The following is a 24,887-nucleotide window of genomic DNA, read 5'->3' as shown; positions in this document are numbered from 1 at the left end:
CCCTCCCTTTAATTTAACGGTGCAATGAAGTCAGCAGAGAGACATGTTTCTGTAAACCAGGTTTATATTAACTGTGGACCAAGGTTGATCGATCGAGTAGGACTTTAACGGATGCCATGAACCCGATTGACTCCAGATGCCAAACTGATGACATTAACGAAACCAGCATCGGCCGGAGATGTGAACTCTGCTCGAAAGGTTTATTTATCAATAGTGAGGGCAACTGGGTAATGGTTGGGGGGTGGACCTCCGAGTTCACATGCTAGGCAAACAAAACTCTGTTTAGGAAACCATCCATCTTGCCTGCAGGAGAAGGGCGACCCATTAGCACGAGCAAACACTGGCATGAAAACACAGGCGCATCAACCAGGGGGGCTAATGGGAACCCCATCCTTGTTTGCAGAAGAGTCGGTGCATGAGCGAGCTTGCGAGTCGGAGCGAAAGGAAGATGGCAGACTGGGCCACGTGTCTGGAAGCTCCGTCGGCCGTTTTCAAGTGGTCATTTAATCAACTCTGACGTTGTTGATTAACCAGCCGAGGGGCCGTTTGGAAGGGCTGAGAAGGAAAGGAAAACCAGCTTGTGTCTCCTGAAGCTGGTGGGTGGTCAGAATTGGGCCACTAGGGAAGAAGAAGAAGAAGAAGAGGAAGAAGAAGAAGAGAAGGAAGAGGAGGAGGAAGAAGAAGAAGAAGAAGAGAAATAGAAGGAGGATGAGGAGGAAAAGAAGAAGAGGAAGAAGAAGAAGAGAAATAGAAGGAGGAGGAAAAGGAAAAGAATGAGAAAGAGGAGAAGGAGAAGGAGGAGAAGAAGAGGAAGAAGAGGAAGAGGAAAGGAAGAGGAAGAGGAAAGGGAGGAAGAGGAATAGAAGGAGGAGGAGGAGGAAAAGAAATAGGAGGAAGAAGAAGAAGAAGAAGAAGAAGAAGAAGAAGAAGAAGAAGAAGAAGGAGGAGGAGGAGGAGGAGGGAATTAAAAGCACAGGAAACTCAAGTCGTGAAAGAGAGCATATAAATTATTTCACAACTCGTGAAATAATTCTCCTTAATTCTCCTGACAAAAGTCATCTTTTGGAAGATAAACGTGAGCTCCAGCAAAAATCCAGGTGGGATTCAGCAACGCTTACACCTGGAATATGGTCGAAACATGGGAAGCAGAAAGAATTTTGAATGAAGAATGAATTTCTCATGCCACATAGACACTCACAAAGCAGATAACCTGTTCTCTCTGAAGATTATTATTATTATTATTATTATTATCATCATCATCATCATCATCATCAACAACAACAATACCACTCAGCAAACGAGATCACTATGCTGGATTTCGTATTTCATCACCAGTCGGGCGCTTCCCAAGCACCTAGGACTGTGTGATGTAGCGGAGAATTATGTTTGCCGATCCCAGTAAAGCGGCCTTTTGCAATTGACAGATGGAGATTTTGTCAATTCCGATGGTTTTCAAATGTCCGCTGAGATCCTTTGGCACTGTGCCCAGCGTGCCAAGGACCACTGGGACCACTTTCACGGGCTTATGCCAGAGACGTTGCAGCTCGATTTTTAGATCTTCGTATTTCACTCATTTCTCTAGTTCATTATTATTATAATTATGTTGTTGTTGTTGTTGTTGTTGTTTAGATTTCTATGCCACCCTTCTCCGCAGGCTCACAGCAGAATAAATACAAAAATGCAATGAATAAGAAATCTAAGCTTTAAAATATAATCTAAAACCCCAGTTCATTAAAAACAATGATGGGAAACCCCAGGGGCCATTTCTACCTGCCCCTTGGGGTGGGCTTGGGCCTGTTTGGGTCTCACCTTGCCAGAAGGAGCACCTCCTCCTTGCAGCCCCCACCTCCCCTGCTCCTTCATCCAATATTTGTTTTCCTTCCAGGGGTGGGGGATAAGTGCAGCACGGGACCCGCCTGAGTTTGGTGTTAGTCTCAGTCTGCTGCACTTGGAGAGGCAGAGGCAGAAAGAAAACAAGACAGTTGCACTCAGCAAACTGAAAACAGGGCAGGAAATGGAGTTTTGTGTTTGCCAGGGCAAAACGGCTCGTTGTAAAAAAATGCTGCTTCTGGATATTTTTTTTTGCTGGAAAAAAAAAAGAATGGACGATTTATGAGTTTGAAGACGAGAAGGGATCGCTAGTGGAAAGGAGGAAATGACGATGTTAGCTTAGAGAGAAAAGGTAACCTTTGAGTGCCTTTATAACTACTATCAAAAAAGTTGGAAGCCCTCCCTCCCTCCCTATCAAGGCCTTCCTTCCTTCTTTCCTTCCTTCCTTCCCTCCCTCCCTCATTCCTTCCTCTCTCCCTCCCTGTCAAGGCCTTCCTTCTTTCCTTCCTTCCTTCCCTCCCTCGTTCCTTCCTTCCTCTCTCCCTCCCTATCAAGGCCTTCCTTCCTTTATTCCTTCCTTCCTTCCCTCCCTCGTTCCTTCCTCCCTCCCTCCTTCCATATCAAGGCCTTCCTTCCCTCCGTCCCTTGTTCCTTCCTTCCTCTTTCCCTCCCTATCAAGGCCTTCCTTCCTTCCCTCCCTCCCTCGTTCCTTCCTTCCTCTCTCCCTCCCTATCAAGGCCTTCCTTCCTTTATTCCTTCCTTCCTTCCCTCCCTCCCTCGTTCCTCCCTCCCTCCCTCCTTCCGTATTAAGGCCTTCCTTCCTTCCCTCCCTCCCTCATTCTGTTTTCTTTCTTATTTATTCACTCTTCCATCTTACTTTCTTTGCTTCCCTCCTGATATTTCTTTTGTTTTTATCTTGTTAAAAAGTTCTTCAGTAGAAGAAGCTGTAGGTCCTGAACAGGGGCTTCATTCCTTCAGTCCGCAAGGCCTTCGGAAGGCTTCTGTGGTCACCTCAACCATCTTTCTTTTTCTCTCATCTCTTGTAGCTTCGAAGAAGCCATGAAGAGCCAGCCCAAGCTGCCACTGCTGGAGTGCCTTTTGGGGTACTATGCCAGCCTGACTCTCATAGCGGTGGGCATCCTGTTGGTGACCTCCAGCTTCCTTGCACTGGGCTTCATTGGGACGTTTTTAGGTAAGGCCAACCGGATTGTAGTTTGATGTCAACGTTCTCCAGCAAGTGAACCTATGGCAGTTGTCACAGCACCTTCACTGATGGCACGCAATCCATCACCCCTGCAGAAAGCAGGGTTTTAAAATGTTCAGGGAGTATTTTTTCTCTGCGGCAAATTATCAGATTAGAGTCCGTGAAAGGTACCAACTTCAGCCAAATTGCATTTCAACGAGATAAGGCAGGGAATGAAGCATAGGGATAAAAGTCAGCTCACCAATTGTCTTAATAGTCATGCAGCGTCTGTCAAAGAGTTTTTAGCAAGGCAGAAATCAGGTTTTGGGAGGGCATTTTCGAGCACCCCAACTCTAACACAGCGTCCATCAAGCAACGTTGACCCCCCCCCCTAATTTCCCAAGATCCTTTGCTTTTATACTTGCTGGGACTGGCATCAAACCCCCTAGAGTTAAAGCTGTAAGCTTATTTCCTTTTACCATACATGTTTTGTTGTCTTCTCAGTAACCTCCTGTATCTAGCATCTAAGAATGGGTCATCTACTCTAATGTCTTCCTCATCCTCTGACTGGGACCACTTCCCCGTTGTCACATCAGTCCCCTCTGATGGTTCCTCAGGTTCACTCGGGTCACTTTCTCCCTCACTCTCTGCATCAGCTGGTAACCCCCTTGGCCCAGGGTATCCAGAGGGGCTTGGCTCATCCTCCTCAGAATCTAACATGACCTGAGGTGGGCAAGGAGCACTCACAACATAACCTGGATCTCTTCTAGTCCAACACCAACTTAGGTCACACTGTCTCTCTAGACAATGAAGCCTGGTGTCCAACTTTTGAGTTGGGTTGGACTTGAGTAGACCTGAGTTGGACAAGGAGCACTCACAACATAACCTGGATCTCTTCTAGTCCAACAGCAACATAGGTGCCACTGTCTCTCTAGGCAATGAAGCCCGTTGTCCAATTTTTGAGTTGGGTTGGACTTGAGTAGACCTGAGTTGGACAAGGAGCACTCACAACATAACCTGGGTCTCTTCAAGTCCAACACCAACATAGGTCACACTGTCTCTCTAGGCAATGAAGCCTGTTGTCCAACTTTTGAGTTGGGTTGGACTTGAGTAGACCAGAGGTGGATGAGGAGCACTCACAACAGAAACTCTCTTTCCAGTGTGCAAAAAAAAACCCAAGCCCCAATCCAAGAACCCCTCCAGGAAAGGTCATCACCTCCCACCCACCCCCAAATAGAGTTTTGTGCTGGGTTAGATCTTCCATGTCCCAATCTAGTCTACCTTAGCACATCTTCTTGGGGTTTCTCCTCCAGATGCTTACTGCTTAGCTTTTCAGGATCCACCCAGGTTTGCCCGATGCTTTGAATCACCTGGTGAGGAATACACCACCCTAGTTATAAAATGTATCTCTCACACACACCCTTCCCTGTTTTGTTTTGAGATTGCTAGACCAAAGAGTTGGTTCTGTCTCATTCCACAATTCGGATCGGCATGTTTCAATAATCTGGTGGTTTATTTTTCTAGAGCCTCCAATGTAGGCTACGGGGTTAGATTGGCACAGAGTGATTCACTCTCGCTAAACAAGGGCTCGGTGGCCTTCCCATTTCCTTCACAGTGGGAGCAGTTTCTCCACCAACTGGTACTTGGCTGGCCCATTTTCTCCCTTTGTGTCTACGTGTGTGAATATGTAAGCAGCCAGAAAACTGCTTGACCGACATTTTAATCCAAGATCCAGGCCATAGTGGAGGTGGGGGCTAACTGTCCCTAGCATCTCAATTTTTGCAGAGATAGTTGTCCAAGGGTTGTGCTTTTTGATGTGGTGAGAAAGCAAGGTATATCTTGTGAATGCGGGTCTCTTCAAGTTGTGTTGTTCTTCATCTCTTCGGAGATGAGTCTTCGGAGAGGGGTGGCATACAGATCTAATAAATAAAATAAAATAAAATAAATCTCGTAGGAATTCAGACCAGGAAGGTTTGTATGTCATGGTGACTAAACCAATTTCCAGTATCAGTTAGAGAGGATAATGCTTCCTACAATGCCCCACCATAGTCTACCTTGGCAACTTTTAAGTTGTGTGGGCTTCAATGTCCAGAATGCCTTAGCTGGCATTCATGAACTTTAACTCCCAGAATGACTTTAGGACATTCATGTTGACTGAGGAGTTGAGGTCCATGCGTGCTGACTGGAGGATTCTGGGAATGGAAGTCCATTGCTCTTAAAGTTGATAAGGCTGAAAAACATGGGGCTAGCAGATCCACTGTTCTGGTCCCACAACCAAGGCCTCTAGGACAGGGGTCTCCAACCTTGGCAACATTAAGACCTGTGGGCTTCAATTCTCAGAATTCAATTCTAGAAATGGAAGTCCACAGGTCTTAAAGTTGCCAAGGTTGTAGACCCCTTGTTCTAGGATACCTTGACTTGGACCAAAACAGAACCTTTGGACCTGGAAGGTCCTGTCTTATCTTCAGGAGTATCTGTTAAGGGCCAGCTGCTTTGCATCTGGCTTGTCTTCTGTCAAGTCATCCAAGTGAGGTCCTCCATGATATGTATTGTATGTCTGACTTGTTGCTTGCATCCTTAAGATTTTTATTAGCATTGATTGTTTCCTGATTGCTTATTTGACCCCTGTGACAATCATTAAGTGTTGGACCTCATGATTCTTGACAAATGTCTCTTTTTCTTTTATGTATACCGAGAACATCTGCACCAAAGACAAATTAATTATGGGTCCAATCATGCTTGGCCAATAAAGAATTCTATTCCATTCTGTTCCATTCTATTCTATTCTATTCCTATTCCATTCCATTCCACTCTACTCTCTTCTACTCTACTTTACTCTCTTCTCTCTTCTCTACTCTCTTCTCTACTCTACTCTACTCCTACTGTATTCTCTACTGTACTGCACTCTACTGTACTCTACTGTACTCTACCCTACCCTACTCTACCCTACCCTACTCTACCCTACCCTACCCTACTCTACTCTACCCTACCCTACCCTACTCTACCCTACCCTACCCTACCCTACTCTACTCTATTCTATTCTGTGGCAGGAAATTCCAGTGGGGCAATGCTTACTGAGGTCATCTAACTGTGTCTCTCAGAATTATCATCCACTGCTTCTCTTTCCCAACCCTCTATTGGTCCATTCTGGATCAGAATCCCACCACCAAGAAGGAATCAGCCCATTGTTAGGTATGGGTTTACCATTAACCCCAAACTCCTAGGTGGCAAAATGGCCCCATACGGACATCCTGGTGTGGGGAGCTATACAGTTATTTTCTTTAAGAGAGAAACAATTTCTCTCTTGATTCTTCTGTTTCTGCCGTATCCTCTCACTTGACCCTTCGCTTGCGATTGCAAGGTCCTCCCTCTTTTTTATATCCTGTCCAGATATCGCTACCCTCCCTCCCCCGTTTTATCTTGTTGCTTTGCGATGAATTTCGAGAAATTCACAAGCCTCCTTTTGACTTGGCCTCCCCTAAAAGGGGGAAGCAATTTTCCATCTGTCTCTTCCTCCAGATGGACCAACACAGCTGTGTGCAATTTGGAATTGAGGGGGGGGGGGTGTCAGAGGGAACAGACAGAGAACAAAAGAACAACGGCAGCACATATCACACAAACATAAATCCATACTAACTTTATTTCCTGGGCTTTTTCTGTTCCTCGATATAACTTCAAAAGAGCCACCTGTGGGTAGGTTTTACTGGAATTGGGAGGAGGAAAGGGGAGATGTAAGATTTGCAATTCATTGGGGTGAAGAAGCAGTTCCCAAAACATAAGTTTGTGCAGGAAGACATATCACCCATCTATCACCCATCATCTCCCACTAAGGACTGTGTGACTGTAACTTGCTGCTTGTATCTTTCTGATTTATATTGATTGTTTCCTGATAGGATTTGATTGCTTATTTGTACCCCATGATAATCATTAAGTGTTGCACCTCATGATTCTTGACAAATGTCTCTTTTTCTTTTGTGTACGTTGAGAGCATCTGCACCAAAGACAAATTCCTTGTGTGTCCAATCACACTTGGCCAATAAAGAATTTTATTCTATTCTATTCGAATCAAAAAGAGGCTGTGTAAATATTGACTGACCCCTCGCATCCTGGACATAAACTGTTTCAACTCCTACCCTGAAAACGTCGCTACAGAGCACTGCAAACCAAGACAACTAGATACAAGAACAGTTTTTTCTCCAACGCCATCACTCTGCTAAACCAATAATTCCCTCAACACTGTCAGACTTTTTACTAAATCTGCACTTCTATTTCTACTATTTTTCTCATCATTCCTTTCACCCATTTCCTCCCACTTATGACTGTATGATTGGAACTTGTTGCTTGTATCTTAAGATTTTTATTAATATTGTTTTCTCATTGCTTATTTGACCCCTGTGACAATCATTAAGTGTTGTACCTGATGATTCTTGACAAATGTATATATTCTTTTATGTACACTGAGAGCATCTGCACCAAAGACAAATTCCTCGTGTGTCCGATCACTCTTGGCCAATAAAGAATTCTATTCAATTCATCTTATTCTATTCTATTCTGTTCTGTTCTATTCTATTCTATTCCTTGATTGTTTCCTCATTGCTTATTTGACCCCTGTGACAATCATTAAGTGTTGTACCTTATGATTCTTGACAAATATATATTTTCTTTTATGTACACTGAGAGCATCTGCACCAAAGACAAATTCCTCGTGTGTCCAATCACTCTTGGCCAATAAAGAATTCTATTCAATTCATCTTATTCTATTCTATTCTGTTCTGTTCTATTCTATTCTATTCCTTGATTGTTTCCTCATTGCTTATTTGACCCCTGTGACAATCATTAAGTGTTGTACCTTATGATTCTTGACAAATATATATTTTCTTTTATGTACACTGAGAGCATCTGCACCAAAGACAAATTCCTCGTGTGTCCAATCACTCTTGGCCAATAAAGAATTCTATTCAATTCATCTTATTCTATTCTATTCTGTTCTGTTCTATTCTATTCTATTCCTTGATTGTTTCCTCATTGCTTATTTGACCCCTGTGACAATCATTAAGTGTTGTACCTTATGATTCTTGACAAATATATATTTTCTTTTATGTACACTGAGAGCATCTGCACCAAAGACAAATTCCTCGTGTGTCCAATCACTCTTGGCCAATAAAGAATTCCATTCAATTCATCTTATTCTATTCTATTCTATTCTATTCCTTGATTGTTTCCTCATTGCTTATTTGACCTCTATGACAATAATTAAGTGTTGTACCACATGATTCTTGACAAATGTATATTTTCTTTTATGTACACTGAGAGCATCTGCACCAAAGACAAATTCCTCGTGTGTCCGATCACTCTTGGCCAATAAAGAATTCTATCCTATCCTATCCTATCCTATCCTATATTCTTTTCTATTCTATTCTATTCTATTCTAGTCTATTCTTGACAAATCTATATTTTCTTTTATGCACACTGAGAGCATCTGCACCAAAGACAAATTCCTTGTGTGTCCAATCACACTTGGCCAATAAAGAATTCTAAATTCTGAGATGTAACATTGTGGGGCTGGGTAAGCCATTTCCCCATAATAAACAGGACCCTTGACAATACTCTGACAATAACACTGTATTCAAAATGTTTATGATTTTTTTTTTCAAAAAAGGAACGCAACCGATTTACTTTTGCAGGACAAAGTGAGTGTTATAGCTTCTAAATTGCTTTTTTTTTTTTAAATTGGGGAGGAGAGAATGTTTCTTTAAAGTTATGGCTCTTAGCATGAGTCATATCAAATATAAAACAATTAATTTCACTCCTGCCCCCCCCATAACTATAGTTGACATTTCTTTATAAATGGGGGGGCTTAATTGCTGGTAACGACATGTTTCAAGCACCAGTGAGCAGAGGACAATAATTTATTAGTAATAGGTACCTAGGTCAGATTGGCAATTTCCACAGCTTCCTACCTTTTTGACAAAAAAGCCGTTTTGGAGCTTTTGCGAATGAAAATATCCCGCCTGGAATTTCTTTTTCTCTCCTTTCCTTTCTTCCCCTGATTGCCAGAGGCAGCTTAGTGGGATAATGAGATGACCAAAAAAGTGAGAGTTTTATCCAACGGTATGAATTGTTCGGCGAGGCTTGACAATTTCTGCAGCCGGCTGAGTCATTCTGAGCTGGTGTGATTTGTACGTTTGTGCCAAGCTCCAAAACTCCCCACCCACCCACCCCAAAAAACCAAACGACACACACAAAGTTACTTCTAAGCAGCTTCCTCTATTGTTCCTCGCCTATGGACAAGTCTTGTTTTATTTACTTATATTGCTCAAAAAAATAAAGGGAACCCTTAAACAGCACAATATAACTCCAAGTCAATCAAACTTCTGTGAAATCAGACTGTCCACTTAGGAAGCAACACTGATGGACAATCAACTTCACCGGCTGTTGTGCACATTCAACTTTGTACAGAACAAAGGATTCAATGAGAATATTTAATTCATTCAGATCTAGGATGGGGTCTTTGAGGGTTCCCTTGAATTTTTTGAGCAGTGTATTTTGTCAAGTGCATATTGGTACGATACAAAGATATAACAATGTCTATATACATGATATTGGTACTAATAATAGAGAATCTTTAGGATGGGACGGAAGGCACGCTGGTGCGCTTATGCACGCCCCTTACTGACCTCTTAGGAATTGGGAGAGGTCAACATTGGAGAGTCTAAGGGGAAAGTTTTGGGAATTAGGTGATGATACTACAGAGGCAGGTAGTGAGTTCCAGGCATCAACCACTCGATTGCTAAAGTCATATTTCCTACAGTTGAGTTTGGAGCGGTTTACTTTGAGTTTGTATCTGTTGTATGCTTGTGTGCTATTGTAGTTAAAGCTGAAGTAGTCATCGACGGGAAGGACGTTGTAGCAGATGGTTTTATGGGCTATGCTTTGGTCGTGTTTAAGGTGACAGAGTTCTAAACTTTCTAAACCAGGATTGTAAGTCTAGTTGCGGAGGGTCTTCTGTTGCGAGTGGAGGAGTGGAGGGCTCTTCTCGTAAAGTATCTCTGGACATTTTCTAGAGTGTTTATGTCCGAAATGCGGTGTGGGTTCCAGACAGATGAGCTGTATTCAAGGATTGGTCTGGCAAAAGTTTTGTATGTTCTGGGTTAGTAGTGTGAGATTACCAGAGCAGAAGCTATGTAAGATTAGGTTAAAACTCTTGAAGCCTTTTTGGTGACGTTGTTGCGGTGGGATTTGGCACTTAATTCACTTGAGATGAGTATTCCAAGGTCTTTTATGGTGGTCTTGGTGGCGAACAGCCTGCAGAGGACCCCAAAAGCAGCGATGGGAAAGAAGGACTTTTGCAATTTCACTGCCGCAGTAGACTTCCATGCTCAACCTTCTCCAGATCTTGGTGTTTGTTGGAATTATCAATGCCACCCAAACTGGGGGCTGCAGGAAGAGGCCTCTGAGCTGGTCCAGCAAAGCAGGTCCTTGATTGACTCAATGGTTTGTCAATTTTTCCTTTCTAGGTGACTATTTTGGCATTCTCATGGAGACGAAGGTGACCGCCTTCCCTTTCAATGTCATGGAGAACCCGATGTACTGGGGCAGCACCTCCATCTATTTCGGATGGTCCCTCATGTAAGTCCCTTGTCTTCCTTTTTCTCCTGCATCTTCACCAAGCAAGGGTTTGCATCATTGATGGCCTCCTATACCTAGGGTCAGGTATGCAGAACCGATAGGAAAATTTTGATATTTTTTTTCCTTTTTCCCCCTTCTGGGCTCTGGGTGTGTTTTTCCTATCGCAGTCAAGGAGGTTGAATGTGTATAATTTTAGAAGTGTTGTGCATGTGTGTGTGTTTGTGCATACACATACAGTTTATATAGTAGATAATGTATATTTTTGTGTGCCTGTGTGTAATACGTATGTACACCTATGGTATATATACTTAGAATTAAAGAATATATTTTGGAGGTTCAGTCATAGTAAATAGAGAGGGAATTGTCTCTCTTTGAGGCGAGCAGAGGCCAGGCACCCAAACCCAATTCCTTTCTTTCTTTCTTTCTTTCTTTCTTTCTTTCTTTCTTTCTTTCTTTCTTTCTTTCTTTCTTTCTTTCCTTCTTTCCTTCCTTCCTTCCTTATTTATTTATTAGATTTGTATGCCGCCCCTCTCCGTAGACTCTTGATGTGAGTGATGTCAAGTTGGCCACCTTTAAGCAGGTCACATGACCTTTAAGCCATCTGCTGGCTGGGGAATTCTGGGAGTTGAAGTCCAAACATCTTCAAATCGCCAAGGCTGGGAAACACTGGACTAGAAGACCCACAGGGCCCCTTCCAACACAAACTATAAATAAATAAATCTGCCTGACTGCAGTGGGTCTACTACACCCCTTGGCAAGCCAGGTTTGGGTGAGGCTGTGTGTATATACCCCTCGGAGGAGAAGGAGTAAATCAGGATAGCGGCGGAGCTTCGGAGCTCCAGCCTGAATGACGCACTAACCGTTGCTCAGACACATCTCTGCCACTTTAATTGGCCACTAAATGAGAGCCGCAATGAGCTGGCAACGGAGCTGAGTGGCTCTCTCCATAAAGTGGGGATGAAAAACAACCCTCGAGCCAAGAAAGCATCAATAGAGGAAGACGGAGAGCCCTCTCGGCTCCTCCAAGAGAGGCATTTAGGCGGCGGTGCGGAAGGCGCTCTTAACGGCCACTTCAGAGGTTGAACGATGGCCAAGAAGCGGCCGAGGAGGACCAGAACTCCGGCACTCGCCTAAAGAGCCGGCACAGCATCCTTGTGGCCCCCAGTTCTCAAGGCTCATCTTTTTTTATTTTTCCTGGCCTGATCTTTCGCTTTGGGACCACAGCATTCTTCTCCCTGTCCTTAGGTGGCCATATCTTTCTTTCTTTCTTTCTTTCTTTCTTTCTTTCTTTCTTTATTCCTTCCTTCCTTCCTTTCTTTATATCTATCTATCTATCTATCTATCTATCTCCATCTGTCTGTCTATTATGTCTGTCTGTCATCTCTCTCTCTCTCTATCATCTATCAATCGATCTATCGATCTTCTATCTCTGTCTATCTATCATATCTCTATCTCTGTCTCTCTCTGTCTCTATCTATCTATCTATCTATCTATCTATCTATCTATCTATCTATCTATCTAATCTATCGGATTTCTATGCCGTCCCTCTTCAAACACTCGGGGCAGCTTACAACATATAAAAACAGAAAGTTACAATAAAAATAAATCCAATTAAATTTAAAATGACATAACTATTTAAAAGTCCCACTTATACTAAAATCAATCGTACAGCAATCACACAATCATTCATTGGCCAGGGGCTAAGGTCTAATTGCCCCAAGCCTGGCAACCTAAATGAGTCCATTCACCCCACAAGGAACAATTCTCCAGATATGCTCACAAATCAGAATTCTCTGGGGAGTGTCTCCATCAAAGAGACTTTCTTTCTTTCTTTCTTTCTTTCTTTCTTTCTTTCTTTCTTTCTTTCTTTCTCTCTCTCTCTCTCCCCTTCCTCCCTTCTTTCTCTCTCTCTCTCTTTTTCTTTCCTTCCTTTCTTATTTCTCTTTCTTCTTTCTTTCTTTCATCAGGGCGGCTTACAACATATAAAAACAACAGAATACAATAGTTAAATCCAATTAACTTAGTTCTAAGTTGCTTCTCTCCTGGTTTAGTTTCCACCCATTGCTTCTTGTTCTACCCTAAGGTGCTTTGGAGAATAGCTTGACTCCTTCTTCTTTGTGGCAACTCAAAGAATAAACCATTAGGCAAAATCTCTCTGGCATGGCCAGATTCCAACCGACTCTGCAGTAGCCTATCTTGGTTCGAATCCAGACCTAGAAAGGGCAAAAATATATTTCTGGAGCCATATTTTCCTTCCTTCCTGCAGAAAGTTCCACCCAGATGTCACATGAGCTGACCCCCGAGTCTAATTCTACTCAGGATTAGATTTCCTCCCTTTAATCTTCCCTTCTAAAGGCTCCGGTCAGCCTTTGCTAACATTTTCCCACAGTCTGTAGCATTCTTTTCCCAGTGGTGCGCCAATTGGATTATTGTGAGCTGCTGCTTCCCCCCACCCCCACCCAAAAAAGTAAACCATCATGTCAACCACTCCAAACTCGACTGCAGGAAATACGACTTTAGTAACCAAGGAGTTGGTGCATGGAATTCACTACCTGACTCACCCCCAAAACTTTACCCTTTAGATTATCCACTGTTGACCTCTCCTTTTTCTAAGAGCTCAGTAAGGGGCATGCATAAAAGCACCAGCGGGCCTTCTGTCTCCTGTCCTAATATTTCATTTTTACTAGTACAGTGGTGCCTCTACTTATGAACTTAATTCGTTCCGTGACCAGGTTCTTAAGTAGAAAGGTTTGTAAGAAGAAGCCATTTTTCCCATAGGAATCCATGTAAAAGAAAATAAGGCATACGATTGGGGAAACCACAGGGAGGGTGGAGGCCCTGTTTCCTCCCAGGAGATTCCTAGAAAGGCCCCATGGAGGCTTCTCCCCACCTTTTCCGGCCCTGTTACCTCCCAGGAGATTCCTAGAGAGGCCCCACGGAGGCTTCTCTCTGCCTTTTCCGGCTCTGTTTCCTCCTAGGAGATTCCTAGAGAGGCCCCACGGAGGCTTCTCTCCGCCTTTTCCAGCCCTGTTTCAACCTAGGAGATTCCTAGAGAGGCCCCACAGAGGCTTCTCTCCACCTTTTCCCGCCCCATTTCCTCCCAGGAGATTCCTGGAGAGGCCCCACAGAGGCTTCTCTCCACCTTTTCCCACTCCATTTCCTCTCAGGAGATTCCCAGAGAAGCCCCACAGAGGCTTCTCTCCACCTTTTCCCACCCCATTTCCTCCCAGGAGATTCCTAGAGAGGACCCACAGAGGCTTCTCTCCACCTTTTCCCACCCCATTTCCTCCCAGGAGATTCCTAGAGAGGCCCCACAGAGGCTTCTCTCCACCTTTTCCCGCCCCATTTCCTCCCAGGAGATTCCTAGAGAGGCCCCACAGAGGCTTTTCTCCACCTTTACCCGCCCCATTTCCTCCCAGGAGATTCCTAGAGAGGCCCCACAGAGGCTTCTCTCCACCTTTTCCCACTCCATTTCCTCTCAGGAGATTCCTAGAGAAGCCCCACAGAGGCTTCTCTCCACCTTTTCCCACCCCATTTCCTCCCAGGAGATTCCTAGAGAGGCCCCACAGAGGCTTCTCTCCACCTTTTCCCACCCCATTTCCTCCCAGGAGATTCCTAGAGAGGCCCCACAGAGGCTTCTCTCCACCTTTTCCTGCCCCATTTCCTCCCAGGAGATTCCTAGAGAGGCCCCACAGAGGCTTTTCTCCACCTTTACCCGCCCCATTTCCTCCCAGGAGATTCCTAGAGAGGCCCCACAGAGGCTTCTCTCCACCTTTTCTGGCCCTGTTACTTCCCAGGAGATTCTTAGAGAGGCCCCACGGAGGCTTCTCTCCGCCTTTTCCGGCCCTGTTTCCACCTAGGAGATTCTTAGAGAAGCCCCATGGAGGCTTCTCTCCACCTTTTCCGGTAATAGTCTTGGAGGCTCAGGTTTGTAAGTGGAAAATGGTTCTTGAGAAGAGGCAAAAAAATCTTGAACACTACAAAAGTTCCTTAGTAAAGGCGTTTGTAGGTAGAGGTATCACTGTATCAAGTATGCAAATATTATTATATCTTTGTATACCACCAATACATACTTGACAAAACAAACAAACAAATAAATATTTGGAGAACTTGTGGAGTTTTTGAAGCATTCCTAAGTTTGACGTGTAGATGGGTTTGCAAAAATAAAATTAGAAGCCTTGAAAATTTAAAGCAGCGAACCCCGTGGCTCCCTCCGCCCCTCTCTCTCGCCCTTCCCTCTGCTGGTTCAGAGTGAAAGGCTGTGATTGTGTTATAAAAGCCACACTCTCCCCTCGCCCTGACTACCCCATCGCTGTCTCCATGACATCCGAACACCAAGGCGATTTCCTTCCATTTTTTTGCTGTGACGTCATGAAAGAGACCAAGGGAACAGCTCAAATATCCTGGCCTGAAAACTAAACACAGCCTGATGATATTTAAAAAGCCCAACAATAAGCATTTTCCCCTGCATAAATGTTGCAAACTTAGGATTGGACTAGACCTGACAGTGGGATTATTTGCATCAACCGTTTCCTAGTTTGAAACAGTTCTAGCATGGCCAAAAAAAATTAATGCATTTAAGAAATGCAACACTTTTTTTAATGGCTACTGGTTGTGTGCTTATTGTAGACACAAAACAATGCATGAGAGCGGTGAAAAATTAAGACTTAGAAAGCAGTAGCCGTTTTTTAAACCCACCTGCATGTTTTTGCAAAGTCTGGTCAAAGAAATAATTTAAGTTTTGTTTTTTTTCCTAGTCAAACATTCCTAAACAAACAGCATTTGAACTGTAAGACCTTGAAATTGAGGGGGGAAGGCATAGACTTATTTTGGCTGTTTTGCCAAATACGTCTGCAAATCCGAATGCAATTCTTTAAAAGTCAAGTTAAAAGTTCTGCAAGGAAGTTTTCCAAATGGAAAAAGAAAAAAAAAAGAAATTGCAGAGCAAAGAAGTCAGATAAGAAAAGTCCAAAAAGAAGTGAATTGAGGAAAAGTGGGTTCCAAAAATGCTTAGATTCCATGTGGATTTTCATAGGTGAAGATAAGGAAGTGTTATATGCAGATGCCTCCTGGAGCGAGCTTTAGATTGGAAAAACCTAAAGAGGAACTGGATTTCTGCCGTTCCATTTCTTAAAAGAAGGCCTGGACATACTCAGGAGATGGATGGCAAATTTGCTCCTCCAGACTGGGAACCCCAAAAGAGTTGGGGTGAAATTAGAACTCACTGGACAGCGGGCAGAAATCTGGATCCTATATCTGAAGGACTTCAGGATGGGCGAGGCTGAGCAAAGGACCTCCAAAAATTGTAGGACCACCCTCTCTTTAATGTTTTTGGAAGCCAGATTCCCAGCTACCTATCATGGTTGACCCCCTTCTGCATTTTACTAATTTGCTGGTTGTTGACTGCAGGAGGAGGAGGAGGAGGAGGAAGAGAAAACTAGAGCCAGAAAAATGGAGTAGCTTTGAGTGCTTATTTCTCCTCTGAGCCTGGTAGGAAAGTCTGAGTAACTACTTTTACGCAGTCTTCCTGTTGACAGCTAATTTTCCCCCCCTCTCAGAAGCAGAAAATCCATGTTTATTAAGGGGTCTGAGAAGGATCTCGCGTTCGGGGAGAAGCGTGATGGAGGGCTAATGACTCAAATCTATTACACAGCCATATTGCAGAAGTCCAACTGGAGGCTATTTTAATCTCTCCTCCGCTTGCTTCCCGTTCGAGAGGAGCTCCAGAAGGTCTCCTCCATCGGTTTAGGCTGCACTCCCAAAGCCATCTCTTTGGAATGAGAGGCGAGCGGCTCTTTACGTCCTCCTTCAGTCATCTCCCTGGAGTCCAACTCAATAACTCCACCGCCAGGTCTAGGTGGCTTCATCGCCATGCAGAGAAGAGGTCGGTTTGAGGTTCCACCAGGCTTGCTAGAGGCTCTTTTGTTGCGTGTTGGGGAAACAAAAAAGTGGCTCAACGTTCAACAAAAGAAAGAGAATTGGAAGGGGACTTGGGGGTCTTCTAGTGCAGTGACTTTCAACCTTTTTTGAGCCGCAGCACATTTTTTTACATTTACAAAACCATGGGGCACATTGAGGGAGGGGGGCGCTAAAAAAAGTTTGGACAAAAAAAATCTCCCTCCCTTTCGCTCTATTTCTTTCTCCCTCTTTCTCTCTTCCTTCTTTCCTCTTTTTTGCTCTCTTTTACTCTCCCTCCCTACCTCCCTCTATGTCTTTCTCTCTCCCACCTTCCCTCCCTCTTTCTCTCTTTCTTTCTCTCTCTTGCTTTCTTTTTCTCTTGTTCTCTCTCTCTCTCTTGCTTTCTTTCGCTCTCTCTTGCTTGCTTTCTGTCGCTCTTTTTCTTTCTCTCTCTCTCTCTTGTTTTCTTTCTCTGAGCTTCGCGGCACACCTGACCATGTCGCGCGGCACACTAGTGTGCCACGGCACACTGGTTGAAAAACACTGTTCTAGTGCAATCTCTTTGCTGAAGCCGGAGGCTCTATACACCATTTCAGACAATAAACAATGGACTCTTCTTAAAAATCTCCAGAGATAGAGAGCACCCATAACGGTTTAGCTCCAAACCTCTTTCACAGCTTTCTTCCTCCGCAGTGAGAAATCCAATGACGGCACGCTGCTTGTAACGTACACCATTTCCAGAAACACTGCTGCAGCTATGCTATTTGTCTGAAGAAACACAAAATTTACACACGCACTCCTGACCATTCAAATAATGTATATCTAAAGTTTCGCATTCGTACCATTACTGTAGCTTGAGAAAAACAATGTGGTGCATTGCTTTTTGGACGATCCTCATATTTTGACCCAGACTTTGTTTAGATGAGTTGTTGACTCTGGGTTTTTTGCTCAATCAGGTTAGTCCAGGGGTAGCAAAGTTGGCTCTTCTATGACTTGTGGACTTCAACTCCCAGAATTCCCCAGCCAGTCATGCTATGTCAGGAATTCTGGGAGTTGAAGTCCACAAGTCATAGAAGAGCCAACTTTGCTACCCCTGGACTAACCACAAGTCATAGAGGAGTCCACTTTGCCTGCCCCTGTTCTAGCCCAACCTCCAGCAGGAGACCCTATATTAGTGGCACACGAGCCGTTGCCCTAGCTCAGGGGTAGGCAAAGTTGGCTCTTCTATGACTCGTGGACTTCAACTGCCAGAATTCCTGAGCCAGTCATGCTAGCTCAGGAATTCTGGGAGTTGAACTCCACATGTCATAGAAGAGCCAACTTTGCCTGCCCCTGGGTTAGTCCATTTGATCTTCACTCCCTGGTGTTTAAATGTCCTCTCTCTCTCTCAGCATTTCCCAGTGTGGCATCTGGACACGGTCACCCACTTTACACCAGAGGTTTTGCTACTCCCCGAGCCTTCTTTAGCTTCTGCTTAATCAGGGTCATTCCTTTCTCCTTTGGTCAGTGACCTATTTCTTCTACAGCTAAGTCAGCTCCGGTTAGAGGGTCGAAGTAAAACCTTCCCTGCACATTTCTAGGAGGGATTAAGGCAGAAACAACATCATGAGTTGGTCTTGGCTGAAGAACGGAGCCGATTACGGGCAGGTGGGATCAAAGCGGGTTGCCAAAATTGTCCAAAGATTGCCTTGGGAAGCCGGTTGATGCCCGGTTAGACTTTTGACTGCCTGCTCGAGGGTGTCAAGTTGAATAATAACGCATCGCAAAACTTAAACCGCTTTCCCACAAGTTTCTATAAATCCTACCTAAGTAGCAATTTGGGGAATGAAGGGCAGGATTTGTTGGGCACCCTGAGCAACAGTCTCTTTGGAGGTTGGATGGATTGAATGTATTTAACGGTGCTTTTGATCCTATGGGGATTCTTGGTCATCCAAGTCATGGTGAAGACATGTTGCTTCTCATATAAGCAGCCTCTTCAACTCTCAAGAAGCTCTTGGAGGAGAAGCAAAACACCTTCAAAGAAAAACTAGAAAGTCCAGTTGCCTTTTGGGGGGGGGGGGGAGCACCTTTGGGAATTACCACATTATTCAGAGTATAGGACGCAGCTTTTTCCTCCCTAAAAAAGGCTGATAATTTGGGTGTGTCTTATACTCTGAATGTAACTTTTTTTCATCCCTAACTAGTAGCTAACAATCTTCCCAGCTTGCAAGCTCTTTCATGGTTACTCTCTGCAAAGAATGTTTTCCAAGCCCTAAGTCTTTCCAAGGTTTTTTTTTTCATTGTTCTAATTTGCTCCAGATGCTTCTTTCCAGCCCTAACCTGGTGCTAACAATGTTCCCAGCTCTTACCTGCTTGCAAGCTCTTTCATGGTTACTCTCTGCAAAGAAGAATGTTTCCCAAGCCCTTTGCAGGTTTTTTCCCATTGCTCTACTTGCTCCGAATGTTTCTTTCCAGGTGCTAATGATGTTCCCAGCTCTTAGTGGCTTGCAAGCTCTTTCATTGTTACTCTCTCCAAATAAGGTTTTTTTAAGCCCTAACCAGGGGATAAAATAATGTGCTGGTTAAGGACGCTAGCCAGATAAATACCTGGAAAGCAGATTCTTTTCCCTATTTTCTTCCCTAAAAATTAAAGAACCGAAAAATACGGTATGTTTTTCCCCCGAACACCATCACTCTGCTAAACAAATTATTCCCTCAACACTGTCAGACTTTCACCTAAATCTGCACTTCTATTCTAATAGTTTTTCTCACCATTCCTATCACCCATTTCCTCCCATGTTGACTGTATGACTGTAACTTGTTGCTTATATCCTAAGATTTTTATTAATATTGCTTCTTCATTGCTTATTTGACCCCTATGACAATCATTAAGTGTTGTACCACATGATTCTTGACAAATGTATATTTTATTTTATGTACGCTGAGAGCATATGCACCAAGACAAATTCCTTGTGGGTCCAATCACACTTGGCCAATAAAAATTCTATTCTATTCTATTGATCCATTGGCCGTTCTCTTGGAGATGGGTTAAAAGTTTTCACTTGAGAATTCCGCTGGACAACAGTAGCCTAGCTTAAAGTATTTCGGGGCCACTCTCTGAAAAACACCAAGGCAATGTAGAAGACAGCAATGCAGTCTCTTAAGCATAAATAATTAAATCGACATTACTCATTAAACACCAGATGAAAAAATAAAATCGCCGCTGGGCATTTAGAAGGCCAAATTGAAGCAATGTGTCTGCTCTTGTTCTAAATTGCTAAGTGGGCTGGGACCTGGCTGAGCTTGGACGGGAGACCTTTCCAAGGAGAGAAGGACTCGAGGCCCCTTCCAGCTCCTGTTGTGACAAGGATTACCTAATTTGAAAGCCAGACCTGGGCAGTTTACAGATTTAAAGTCGAATTGGAGGACATGGTAATTTAATTTAAATTATTTTACTTATATGCCGCCCAATCCCGTAGGACAATAAAATAATACAATAGGAGGGTCACCCAGAAAGTAATGCACCACATTTTTTTCTCCAACAATTATTTATTGAACACAAGGAAACTTATGCAAAAGCAAGAAAGATGTTTCTACTACACTCCCTATTTTTCCACGAAATCTCCGTCCCGTTCTGTGGCCTTCCTCCAGCGAGACCTAAGGGCGTGTATGCTTTGTCAGTACCACTTATTGTTCTGGTCATGAAGCCATTTCTGCACTGGGCAAATAATCACCTCTTCATCATCCTCAAAATGTCTTCCGCGACTAACCGTACTTCTGTCGACTGCAGATTCTCCATCAACTGTACACAAACGTTTGTGAATGTTCCCAACAGTTTCTTTCTCTGCAGTGAGAAATTCAATGACAACACACTGCTTGTAACGTACATCGTATACAGACGCCATTTCAAAACACGGCTGCCGCTACGCAATCTGTCTGAAGGAACGCAAAATTTACACCACGCATTCCTGACCATTCAAATAATGTATATCTAAAGTTTCGCATTTGTACCATTACTGTAGGCTGAGAAAAAAAAAATGTGGTGCATTGCTTTCTGGGCAACCCTCATTCATATACTGTACATATATGTATACATATACATATATGTGTGTGTGTAAGGAAGGAAGCTGTGATGCTCCTTCAATTCATCACACATAACCCTACACTGGTACAAGCTGATACAGGAGATGAGCCTGTAGCCTAGTGGCTAATGTCTCTGACTTTCAAGGCAGAGGCCCCAGGTTCAAATCCCAGTAAGGGTATGGCTACCTGATAAAGGCAAATAAGCCCGAAGTAGATCTGTAGTAGTCTCAATTCAATTCAATTTATTAGATTTGTATGCCGCCCCTCTCCGAAGACTCGGAGCGGCTCACAACAACAATAAAAACAGTATAACAATGGAACAAATCTAATAATAAAATTACACTAAAACCCCCCAACAATTTAGCTTTTCCTGTTACGTGGGGACCTTTGGGAATTACCACATTATTCAGAGTATAAGACGCAGCTTTTTCCTCCCTAAAAAAGGCTGATAATTTGGGTGTGTCTTATACTCTGAATGTAACTTTTTTTCAGCCCCAACTAGCTGCTAACAATCCCTTTTCATTATCAGCAAAATACGTTACATATATTATTATTATTATATATATATTGGCCCTAGACTCATTCCATTGGGCGGTGGTCTTCTTTTGGAGACCCATCTCAACCTCTTCAGCTTTTGCTACTTTCTCTGACCTCAGCCTACATTTTTGCCCTGGATTCGGGGAGATTTCTGCTCAGTTGTAGCCACTCTCTGCCCACTCCTTATGTTGCATAACCAACTTCTTCCAAGCCGTCATCCTCTCTTGGCTTTGTCCACCCAGCTGCATCTTCGATGAGCCAAATCACGTTATTTAATACAGCCGAAATCTCTGACACTCAGCTACCCACCCGCCCTCCGAGACTCGATGGAGTTATGACTCAATTAGGTCAAGATAAATAAATAAATATATATATATTACAAAGAAGGCAGCAACGTTTTTGACCAGGTGACCTAGTTTGCCTGTGGATGGGAAAGTTTCTAGCTTGGGTATTAGATTAGATTAGATTAGATTTATTGGATTTATATGCCGCCCCTCTCCGCAAACTCGGGGCGGCTCACAACAATAATAAAAAACAGTACATAATAAAAATCCAATGCCCACCAGTCTAATTACAATTTAAAATTAGTAATTTCCTAAAACAATCCCAATATATATATAAAAAACAGGCACACAGTCAATCAATCAACAAAACAACATGGGCAAGGGGGAGGTGTTTTAGTTCCCCCATGCCTGACGGCAGAGGTGGGTCTTAAGGAGTGTGAGGTGTGGGGACTTGGGGGTTCTTTCTTGCGGACTCTTTTGCCTTCTCTTCTTTTACCCAATTTATGTTCTCTTCTTCTGTCTTTTCCAAACCAGGAACGCCAGCCCAGGGGGCCTCATCCTGACCGTGGTGGTGGCCCTATGCTACGCAGTTGCTCTGCTCTACGAAGGGTGAGTTGCCTCCTTGCAGAATGAAGAAACTCATGAGGCCTGATTTCATTTCAGGGAACTGTGCTGAGCAAAGGGGGCTGTGTATTCCCCCCGCCCCTTCCTGCCTTCAGTTAACCTACTTGCTATGTTTTCCCAGCAGACTTAATAGAAAGACGGGCTGTGATTCACAGAAATGGCTTGGCATTATCTCCCCTGGTCATCAAAATCTACCATTGTCCTGCGGATGTTTTCACTGAAACATTTCCATAATATTCATCCTTGGGACGTGCAGGTTGGGGTGGATACAAGTTGTAGTGGGGAACATCTTGGACGATTGATAGAAACATAGATGATTGACAGCAGAAAAAGACCTCCTGGTCCATCTAGTCTGCTCTTATGCTATTTCCTGTATTTTAGGGTGGATCTATGTTTATCCCAGGCATGTTTACATTCAGTTCCTGTGGATTTACGTCTGCTGGAAGTTTGTTCCAAGCATCTACTACTCTTTCAGTCAAATAATATTTTCTCACGTTGCTTCTGATCTTTCCCCCAACTCACCTCAGATTGTGCCCCCTTGTTCTTGGGTTCACTTTCCTATTAAAAACACTTCCCTCCTGGACCTTATTTAACCCTTATTTAAATGTTTCGATCATGTCCCTCCTTTCCCTTCTATCCTCCAGACTAGACAGATGGAGTCCATTATTTCCTGATCAGTTTTATGCTTGAGACCTTCCACCATTCTTGTAGCCCGTCTTTGGATCCGTTCAATTTTATCAATATCTTTTTGTAGGTGAGGTCTCCAGAACTGGACACAGTGTTATTCCAAATGGGGTTTCACCAGCACTCTATACAAGGGGATCACAATCTCCCTCTTCCTGCTTGTGATACCTCTAGCTATGCAGTCAAGCATCCTACTTACTTTTCCTAGCGCCCGACCACATTGCTCACCCATTTTTATTTATTTGTTTATTTGTTTATTTGTTTATTTATTTTTTATTTATTTATTATTTATTTATTTACTTATTTACTTATTTACTTATTTATTTACTTATTTACTTATTTACTTATTTACTTATTTATTTATTTATTTATTTATTTATTTATTTATTTATTTATTTATTTATTTATTTATTAGATTTGTATGCCGCCCCTCTCCGTAGAGACATTGAGACTGTCAGAAATCACGACCCCTAAATCCTTCTCTGCTGAAGTTTTTGCTAACATAGAACTGCCAATACAATACTCAGATTGAATATTTCAGACAATCCTTGTCTGAAATGATATAGGATCCCCTGATTGAGCAGGGGGCTGGACTAGAAGACCTTCAAGGTCCCTTCCTTCCAGTTTTATTATGATTCTGATTCAACCATGTGAGAAGAAATTCATTCTTAATCGGTCATATCAGACTCTCCAGCTCAATAGTTTCAGGCCCATCTTTGGATTTTTCTGCCTTCAAATGATAAACTTGTTTTGGGTCAATGAGACTGAGGAATTCTAGAAGTTTGGAGAATCTCGGCCCTTCTCATGCCAACATCTGAGGTTGTTTTCCAGAGTTTGGTCAATAGGGTTGGGCCAACCTGGAGCCGATGTTTCGTTTGGTCAATTGAAACTTCTGATGGGAACCAACCCACCCGCGAGAACATTTATAGCGTATATAATAATGTGCGGTCCACCTTTTCCAAGAAAGCTTGTGTTTTGCAAGTTTCATTGATGTGTTGATGAGTGTTACCCACGCACCTACCTAGAATAAGCCTCTCCAGCTGTGCTAATCGTATGCCAGCAGTTATGGATATTTCCAGGTCATTCATTCAGACGTGATTCATAAGAGGAAGGGGAGGTTTACCTCGGGTTCTTCTGAGCCACACGCAGGGCCTGGAGATGACCACACCTGGAGTGTTACCTGGCATGCCGGCCAAATGCCAATCAACCTAAAGAGTGGGACAAGCGATGTCTGTTGTATCATTTACTCTTTATGTTCTAGGCAAAGTTGGCTCTTCTATGACTTGTGGACTTCAACTCCCAGAATTCCTGAACCAATCATTCTAGCTCAGGAATTCTGGGAGTTGAAGTCCACATGTCATAGGAGAGCCAACTTTGCCTGCCTCTGCTATAGAGGGTGTTCAACCCAGTTCACCCCTCAACTTGGGTTTAGTTCCACTGTGGATTCTGTCTTTTATTTATTTATTTATTTTATTTATTTATTTTGTCCAATACACAATGAGAGTTTTAGTGGGTATATATATGAAGATATAGTAATAGAACATATCAATGAAAGAACAGAAGAAGAGATATAGGAATAGAAGAAAGGTATAGGAGATATAGGAGAGCAATAGGACAGGGGACGGAATTGATCAAGCTCAATTGATCAATAACTTCTCACTGATCAAAGGCCGGGGAGGTCTTACTGACATTGCTCAATAGCAGAATGCCAGTCTAACTAATGAAAGAGAGAAGCCACCTGGAATTAAAGAGGAACTTCCTAACGGTGAGGACAATTAACCAGTGGAACAGCTTGACACCAGAAGTTGCAGGTGCTCCATCACTGTAGGTTTTTAAGAAGAGGCTGGACAGCCCCTTGTCTGAAATGGTATTGGGTTGGACTAGACGACCTCTGTGGTCCCTTCCAACTCCATTCTATTCTAAATAGAACGTGATCCTGCTGTATAGAGCGCTGGGGAGATTTCATTGCTGTTCTTTGCATGTGCATTTATAATGCTCAAAAAGATAAAGAAAACGCTCAAATAACACATCCTAGATCTGAACGAATGAAATATTCTCCTTGAATCCTTTGTTCTGTACAAAGTTGAATGTGTACAACAGCAGGTGGAATTGGCGGTCAATCAGTGTTGCTTCCTAAGTGGACAGTTTGATTTCAC

The 24,887-nt window shown here is 43.3% G+C and overlaps 1 protein-coding gene across 3 annotated transcripts in view; it reads left to right on the top strand.

The window, feature by feature from the left end:
- PEMT (phosphatidylethanolamine N-methyltransferase) overlaps window positions 1-24,887 on the top strand; it is a 72,413-nt gene that overhangs the window by 21,809 nt on the left and 25,717 nt on the right. For all 3 annotated transcript variants that reach the window (XM_070761459.1, XM_070761460.1, XM_070761458.1), the window contains exons 4-6: window positions 2,877-3,022; window positions 10,531-10,642; window positions 21,958-22,032. In XM_070761459.1, coding sequence (XP_070617560.1) covers window positions 2,877-3,022; window positions 10,531-10,642; window positions 21,958-22,032 — 333 coding nt within the window. The remainder of the gene's footprint in view (window positions 1-2,876; window positions 3,023-10,530; window positions 10,643-21,957; window positions 22,033-24,887) is intronic.

Source organism: Erythrolamprus reginae, chromosome 9 (assembly GCF_031021105.1).
Source record: "Erythrolamprus reginae isolate rEryReg1 chromosome 9, rEryReg1.hap1, whole genome shotgun sequence".
Lineage (NCBI taxonomy): Eukaryota > Metazoa > Chordata > Lepidosauria > Squamata > Dipsadidae > Erythrolamprus > Erythrolamprus reginae.
The sequence above is the reverse complement of the archived record's forward strand: the minus strand, read 5'-3'. Positions and strand labels throughout refer to the sequence as shown.